General features: G+C 36.2%; 1 protein-coding gene across 1 annotated transcript; it reads right to left on the bottom strand.

Annotated features, from left to right (window-relative positions):
- Positions 1–208: 208 nt before the first annotated feature.
- Positions 209–5,250, bottom strand: pla2g10 (phospholipase A2 group X). The gene is made up of 4 exons (XM_060857119.1): positions 4,994–5,250; positions 3,566–3,734; positions 2,638–2,744; positions 209–385 (listed from the first exon to the last, which is right to left on the bottom strand). Exons 1-4 carry the CDS (start codon positions 5,022–5,024, stop codon positions 237–239), a joined length of 456 nt encoding a protein of 151 aa, XP_060713102.1. The 5' UTR covers positions 5,025–5,250; the 3' UTR covers positions 209–236.
- Between the last annotated feature and the right edge of the window lie 2,607 nt (positions 5,251–7,857).

Raw genomic sequence — 7,857 nt, 5'->3', positions numbered from 1 at the left:
AGTTTTTCCTCACCACAGTCACCTGAGTCACCTCAGACTTGCTCATTGTGGATAAATACATACACATTAAATTATATCTAATATTAATCTTGAATTTTTATTATATTAATCTTTATATTATTCTTTATATTAACCTTTTGTTCTATGTTTATGTTATGTTTATGTTAATAATAAATCAATTTACCAAAACTTTTAATTTTTCCATTTAATAGCAAACATTGAAAAAATACACAAAATTAGTATATATTGCAGGTAGGATATAAACAGCCACACAAAAAGTCTGGCCAATAGGCATATTTCCTGTTGTATGGGGCTTTTCTTAAGCACCTGCCTGCTTCTCTGTCACACCGGCAGAGGATTTTCTCACATCTGTCTTTAAGGGAATCTGGAATGAAGCCACAGAAAAACACATCAGCAACTGTTTATTTTTGCAAAAAAAAAACAGTACTCTTAGGAAGATTATACCAGAATGATGATGTAATATGGGTTAAACTGACTGTGTTTATTTAATACTTCTGTACACCTGCTCATCCATGCAGTTCTTCAGCTGGTCTATCATGAGGAATCAGTTCAAAACATAAAGCCATTCAAGAAACAGGTCAAGAGCTTCGGTTCATGTTCACATTAAACCAGAGGTGGGAGTAAGTCACACATGTGCAAGTCACAAGTAAGTCTCAAGTCATGAATGTCGAGTCACAGTCAAGTCGAGTCTTTTTTAATATTTGTCAAGCAAGTCTCAAGTCTCAAATTTACGACTTAAGTCTGACTCGAGTCAAGTCGAGTCCCCCATCTCTGAGTCATTTAACTCAAGTCAGAGTCAACACTCAAGTCATGAATGTCAAGTCAAAGTCAAGTCGAGTGTTTTTTTAATATTTGTCAAGCAAGTCTCAAGTCTCAAATTTGCGACTTAAGTCTGACTCGAGTCAAGTCGAGTCCCCCATCTCTGAGTCAATTAACTCAAGTCAGAGTCAACACTCAAGTCATGAATGTCAAGTCAAAGTCAAGTCGAGTCTTTTTTTAATATTTGTCAAGCAAGTCTCAAGTCTCGAATTTGCGACTTAAGTCTGACTCGAGTCAAGTCGAGTCCCCATCTCTGAGTCAATTAACTCAAGTCAGAGTCAACACTCAAGTCATGAATGTCAAGTCAAAGTCAAGTCGAGTGTTTTTTTAATATTTGTCAAGCAAGTCTCAAGTCTCGAATTTGCGACTTAAATCTGACTCGAGTCAAGTCATATGACTCGAGTCCCCCATCTCTGCATTAAAGTTGGTGTCAGATGGGCCGGTTTGAGTATTTTCAGAGACTTAATACTTAATTATTCAATCATTTCACACACAAAAGTATATAGAGTTTACACAGGATGGTACAAGAAGGCTGGAACAGAGAATGACCTGATTGATCTGAGCTGCCAGGAAGTCTAAAGTTACTCAAGTAAGCTGTTTACAGCCATGTTTAGTGAAAAGCATCTCAGAACACAAAACACCTTAAGACAACAGCAGATGTCCATATCAGGTTCCTCTACTGTCAGCGAAGAGCAAGAATTTGAGGCCACAGTTTCATAGGTAACAGGAAAGTCCAGGTGGTTATCTAACCTTTAACTGTCCAGATTCACCCAAGAGAGCCTCGGATTCCTGTTCTTTGCTGCCAGGAGAAGAACCCGATATGATCTTCTGCAGTTGCACACTTACATACACTTCAAGATTCATTGTTCTGTGCATGCTGAGATGCTTTTCTGCTCAACAAGGCAGTAAAGAGTGGTTATACGATCCTATTTATGTCCTTCCTGGCCATTCTCCTCTAATCTCTTTCTTATCTTAAAGAAATACTTCCACCCACAGATCTGTCGCTCGCTCATGTTTTTTCCTGTATAAATGCAAGAGACTGCTGGGTGTGAAAATCCCAGGAGATCAACTGTTTTGTACTGAAACATTTTAATACTTCTGGTAGCAACATCAACACCACGGTTAACACCACAGAGATCAGAGATCATTAAGTAAAGCTCTTGAACTGTATTTAAAATGCATCGTTCTGATGCGACGCGACTGTCTGATCGGATTGCTGCGTGAACATGCAGATGTATCATGTGTTCATCTGTAGTGGACGGCGTATGGATAAGGAGTTGGCTAGAGGTGAAAATTCTAGTCGCTAAAGCATTGATGTTACTTGCCTTAATTCTCTGTGTGTATATAAGAAAGAGGAACACATTTTTAGCAATAATAAACATACTGCTTATTAAAATGTTGCTATGTGACTGCTTTCTAAGGACTCGACCATAAACATCCTCTTTCACCATGTATTTAGATTCGTACTGTGTGTTTACTCTTGCAGTTTCTGTGGTTTGTACAGACTTAAAATACCCTGGCACGAGACAATAAAATGACTCTTAGTCTTGCTTAGTCTCAGACCTACATTTGCCAACCTTCTCTTATAACGGCTCTACTGTGTTCCTCAAAACCGGTGGGAATTACTCATGAGGAGATTGAGCACCGCTAGACATTTCTCATGCGTTTCCATCAGCAGGTCCTCTTTCATTCTCCTGGTTACTTTCAGCTTTAATCTGGATTACACAAGACATGTTGAAGCTTGAGTGCTATTTAGCGTTTAGCTGCTAGTTTTCATTTCTCTACTGTAACACATACCACAATCAGCCTCTTTGTCTTCACAAGTCCATTGATACTTGTCGGTTGTTGTGTGGCAGCCTGCGACTTCAGCATCTCCATAGCAGCAGTCGTGCTTGTGGCAACACCTATAAGTGGATTTATATGGATGGAAACAAGTGCATTAGAGTTTCAACAAGGATTAAAAAAAAACAAACAAAAAAAAAAAAAACGAAACACAAGCATTCTTCAAATAGCAAGAAGTAACCAAGCAGTCTTAGAAGTTGAAGAAGGAACAACAGATTGCTAACTGATCCACAGTACCATGTGGAATCATGATCAATAGGTAACAACTGTCTGTCTTCATCAAAGCTCTATGCAAACTCAATATCTCCAAAACATCACTCTCCCAGAGTGTCACCAAGATGAGGATGGACCCCTTTGACTCTGGTTCCTCACAAGTTTTCTTACTCATATTCTCTCAGGGAGATTTTCATCTTCTCACCTCTGTATCATTTTTTAAATGTATATCCCTGTATAGCTGCTTTGTGACAATACGCATTGTTTAAAGTGCTCTACAAATTAAACTGAATCTAGACTGTGTGCTTTATTCTCAAAACAATAATCTTGTCATATAATCAGATCCCAAAGCATATGATGCTTTAACTGTGATTGCAAAATCCCTTATTTCTGTCAGGAGGAATGAAATGGATCATTGTTTCCTAAAAACTGAGACTAAAATAGAATATTTTGGTTCATGTGGCTTTTTGTATGTGGTGAGCGTTGGGTGGACCTTCTTTCAGAATCCCAGAACACAGCCAAGCATAGTGGTTTGCTCAACTATATATTACATCTTCACCAAATAAAAAAAAAAAAACAAGTTCATGAAATGTCTGCATATATTTTTAAAACCCTTAGTGGCACATTAACATCATTATGATATGGGTATTTGTATTGCATAATGTCTTACCAGTCTGCCCTGTCTCTGGGCCAGCCTTTACCTCCAAGCCCGCAGTAGCAGCCATACATGAGATAGGAGAACGCCGACCTTCCTGTGGTGCATTTGATGATGCTAGCAAGCTCCAATAGACCTCTCTTACTCCTCACATTCCTCTGGTCCACCAGTGAAGCCATACTGACTAATAAGGAAAGGATTATTATTTCTGATCATCATCAGGGATTCATTAAGGGATATTTAATAGTAGTGTTGTTTCTCTCACACTCTCAGGTGTGAATATACAACGGTTTTTAAGAAAAAGCTGTATATTGTGACTAATGAGCATCAGATGGAGAGCTGTACAATGAGCGTTTTCTGTACATAAGGCATTAACAACACACAATCACACACTTCAGACTTTACAGATATCAATCAGTGCATGTCTTTGGACCATTAAAGGGAAAACATGCAAACACATTCACGAACAGGTCTGAGACAGGAATCTAATCCTAAACCCAGGAGGCGTGAGGTCACACACACTATCTAACCAGCTGTACCCTTTTTATACCTCAGTAAAAATTTAACCATTCCATAAAGGATAATTGTGACGCCAGCTGTAGCAAACCGATCCTGCACATCCTCTTCGATCATATGCCTCGTCCCCTCGCTAAGCACCTCCTCCCTTTACTTTTCCCAACGGAGACCTCAATAACTCTGAATTTGATATTATAGCTGATGATTGAGGTCAGGTAACTACCAGGCTATCACCTATCATTGTGCGTTAATTGTGTTAATGAGTAATATGTGGATTTATATTTAGATTTATTCTATGATGTTAGATTTATTCTGTGATGTTAGATTTATTCCATGATGTATTAAAAACTTTTAGAAAATTCTTGGGAGGTCTGTGGTGATGGCTCCTGTGCCGAACACTACCATCTTGATATTTGTTGTAACTGTCTGTTGTATTATACTCAAAGCTAAACATTTAAAATTTGCTTTCTATTCTGAAAAAAAAATGTTATTCATCAGGCTATTTACCTTAACCACAGGTTATTTACCTATTACCAACTGCTTCATAGTGTCCTAAGGAATATAAGCTAATATGATCTAATCATGGACTGACAGCTCCGTAGCATGTGTCAGTATTGGCTTTAGCAACCAACAACAAACTTTATAGTTAACCTCTGCACTATTAAAAGAAAACTATACTGTCAGCATTTTAAATTCTTGCTGTACCAGAGAATAACTGGAAAAAGGTCTGTAGATGACAAACAGCAGGAAAAAATACATGATCTCATAAATAAATGATATAAAAGTAATATGTATATTTTTTACATAGTGTACTAAAAATCTTTATTCTAACAGCTACATCCATGCACCTTCTCAGTTTGATGGTATTATTTATGACCAGTGGGAATTTTGATAAAACTATATTTATAGACAAAACTTCAAACTGACCTGAGAGAAGCAGGAATGTCCAATACAGCATTGTGATTGTGGGAGCTGAACTTTCATCAATGGAACTGGAGCTTATGTACTTCCACAGGAGCAGGAACAGGACGACACAGCACTGAAGCCTATAAATAAATTGTTTGAGAATAAATGGAAAAAGTTCATTTGATCTTTGAGTTTCTTGGAATAAAACGTCATTTATTCTAAAACTACTTGTTTTGAAATTAATAAATAGTTATTTTGGGAGTAACTTAAATACACAAGGTTCATAAATCACCCCAAACATTTTTGCTGTGTGTTCTTCTGCTTGGATGTTTAAAGGATCTCATGGAGGGCGGGATCTACACTGGAACGTTTTTATTGGTCAAACTCAAGCAGGACTACATACAAACCACCCCCACTGTTCTACATCATTGCCAGGCATAGAATACACAGCATTCCTTGTTAAAATCTATTCCAATAGAGTTTAATCCAACTAATTAAAAATGACCAAATGTTTAATAATGGTATCGTTATGTATTCCGCTTTGCATTTTGGGTAGTATTGATATTTTACACAGGAAGTGCAACAACAGACATAACTGCAAACTTTTTAAATAAAAAGAAAGATTAGTCCGAGAGGTAAATTCTACTGGGATTCCATTTAATATTCTACATTAAATCTACCCTGTTGACTCCTCCATTTCTAAATACTTGCTCATGAGACTTGATCATTTTGTGGCCCTGTGGAGGAAACGGCCGCACATTATTTTTTGAATAAGGCATTAATAATAGATTTTGGGTTGATTTAAGTTCCTGTATTTTTAGACCCATAAACGTGTTATATAATTATGTCCTTAGAGATATTAATATATCTTATTATATTATGAAAACCCAAAACATGTATATCTTGAGTATGTTGTCAATTTCTTTATTTTACATGCAAAATTCTTTATCCACAAGCAAAAATGGTGTAAGTCCTCATTGTGTTTTCTTTTTTTTTTTCCTGCTGAATTTAACTCATTAATTTCATCTCTTAATCTTATGAACAACAAAATAGCACAAAATTGTTGATGCTTTTTGAGGACTAGTTTAAAGATTTGTGTTTACCGTGATAATGTCTGTGTACGCAAATCCTTCTTTGTCCCTTTTCCCTGATCATGTGTTATATATTTTATAAAATAATAAATAAATAAATAAATAAATGTGAGAATAATTATATAAAATACGTTAATAATAATGTAGCAGACTTTCTGTACAAAGCACAATGTTCTTTTCTTACACACACTCACATACACACACACTCTCTCTCTCTCTCTCTCTCTCTCTCTCTCTCTCTCTCATACACACACACACACACAGAGAGAGAGAGATAACTTGTCCTTAGCATAACCTCCTCTCCTTAGCACATCTGCTATGAAAGAAGTTATAAAAACATGATACTGCGGCTGGGAGGTTTCCTGCTTCATGATAACGGTCAAGGTATCTTCTGCAGATACTAGCATTAAGCTCCACACACACATTATGTCCTTCCTTTTTTTGTACTACTATATATATTCATGTTTTTTGGAAGTTTGAAGTTTTTTGAAGTTTGGACTTCTCTTTGAAAGACTGACTGGCGTGTTTCATTGAGACTTCCCCAAGGCCTTGTGGAGAACAGAAACCGAGCAGAGGGAGAGGGGCTCAGAAATCCTGTCCAAGCAACAGATGATAGAGATCCTTCCCAAGCGGCAGATGAGAAAAATAATTCGTTACAATAAATAAATAAATAAACAAACAACAACAAATGTTAAAAAAAAAAAAAAAAAAAAAAACACTAATAAAAAACTTTTTTAAAATCTATTTAAAATGACCTTATTTATTTAGTATTTTAGATTATATACTGTATGTATACATCGCATACATTTAATCATCATCATACAATTCTTAGTGATTGTAACTTTTTTTAATAAACAACACACACATCTCTATTGTAATATATTTATTGGGAATATGAAATCACCAAATTTGGTGTTTCAGCACTTTTTTGTTTTTTCTCTACAAGAAAAAGACCAGACAAATTTGCACAAGTCTGTTTCTCTGTTCTTTACTGACAGAAGTGAAGTGTGCTCTGCTGTTGTAGCCTATCCACCTCAAGGGTCAATGTTTTGTGCATGTTACGTTGCCTTTCTGCTCACTATACTTGTAAAGCATTAGTATATGCTTTATGCTTTCAAATGACAACAACAAATAAGTTATTATACCATTCCAGGCATAAGGGAATCAATCTGGCTATTTCTCTCGGAACTTTTGTATCAACAAAGAGTTTCCATTTAATTGGAATTTAAATTTTCCATTAAATTTTTATTTTGCTTTTTGCCCAATTCTGTGTAAACTCTACATGCTCTCTGAGCACATATATTTATCTATCCATCTGTTTACATGCTATTTTTGCATACCGTGCTCTTTGCACATGCCGTCTCACATTTCAGTCGTTTGCTGTTTTGCACAATCCTTTACAATATCTCAGGTAACTGCTGCTATAACACTGTGTTCATTCCAATATTGTTGAACATACAGTATTTACACTGGCACTGTATCTGTTTATTGTCTTTTGTGTATTGTCTTGTAATTTTTTGTTTGCACCATCTTTTTTCCTGCACTGTCTTGTCTGTCTAGTCCTGCACTGTTTACACCAGGTTGCACAGATGCACTTTATGTATCTAGGACTAACTTACTTAAGTTCTTTAAGCTCTTTGTGTTATGTAGCACCACGATCCTGGAGAAACGTTGTCTCATGTCACTGTGTACTGCAACAGCTATATATATGGTTGAAATGACAATAAAAGCTTCTTCACACTTGACTCTTGAAAATCTCAGGAGATCAGGAGTGAAATAACTTTAATTGATTTA

Source organism: Tachysurus vachellii, chromosome 21 (assembly GCF_030014155.1).
Source record: "Tachysurus vachellii isolate PV-2020 chromosome 21, HZAU_Pvac_v1, whole genome shotgun sequence".
In the NCBI taxonomy this organism is placed as follows: Eukaryota; Metazoa; Chordata; class Actinopteri; order Siluriformes; family Bagridae; genus Tachysurus; species Tachysurus vachellii.
Note: the sequence above shows the minus strand (reverse complement) of the source record. Positions and strands in the feature narration are given on the sequence as shown.

Coding starts and splice junctions, on each gene's coding strand:
- pla2g10 (XM_060857119.1), bottom strand. CDS start 5,024: ATGCTGTATTGGACATTCCTGCTTCTCTCAG. Junction 3,735..4,993: donor GACATTCCTGCTTCTCTCAG/GTCAGTTTGAAG, acceptor TTTCCTTATTAG/TCAGTATGGCTTCACTGGTG. Junction 386..2,637: donor AGACAAAGAGGCTGATTGTG/GTATGTGTTACA, acceptor GCTTCATTCCAG/ATTCCCTTAAAGACAGATGT.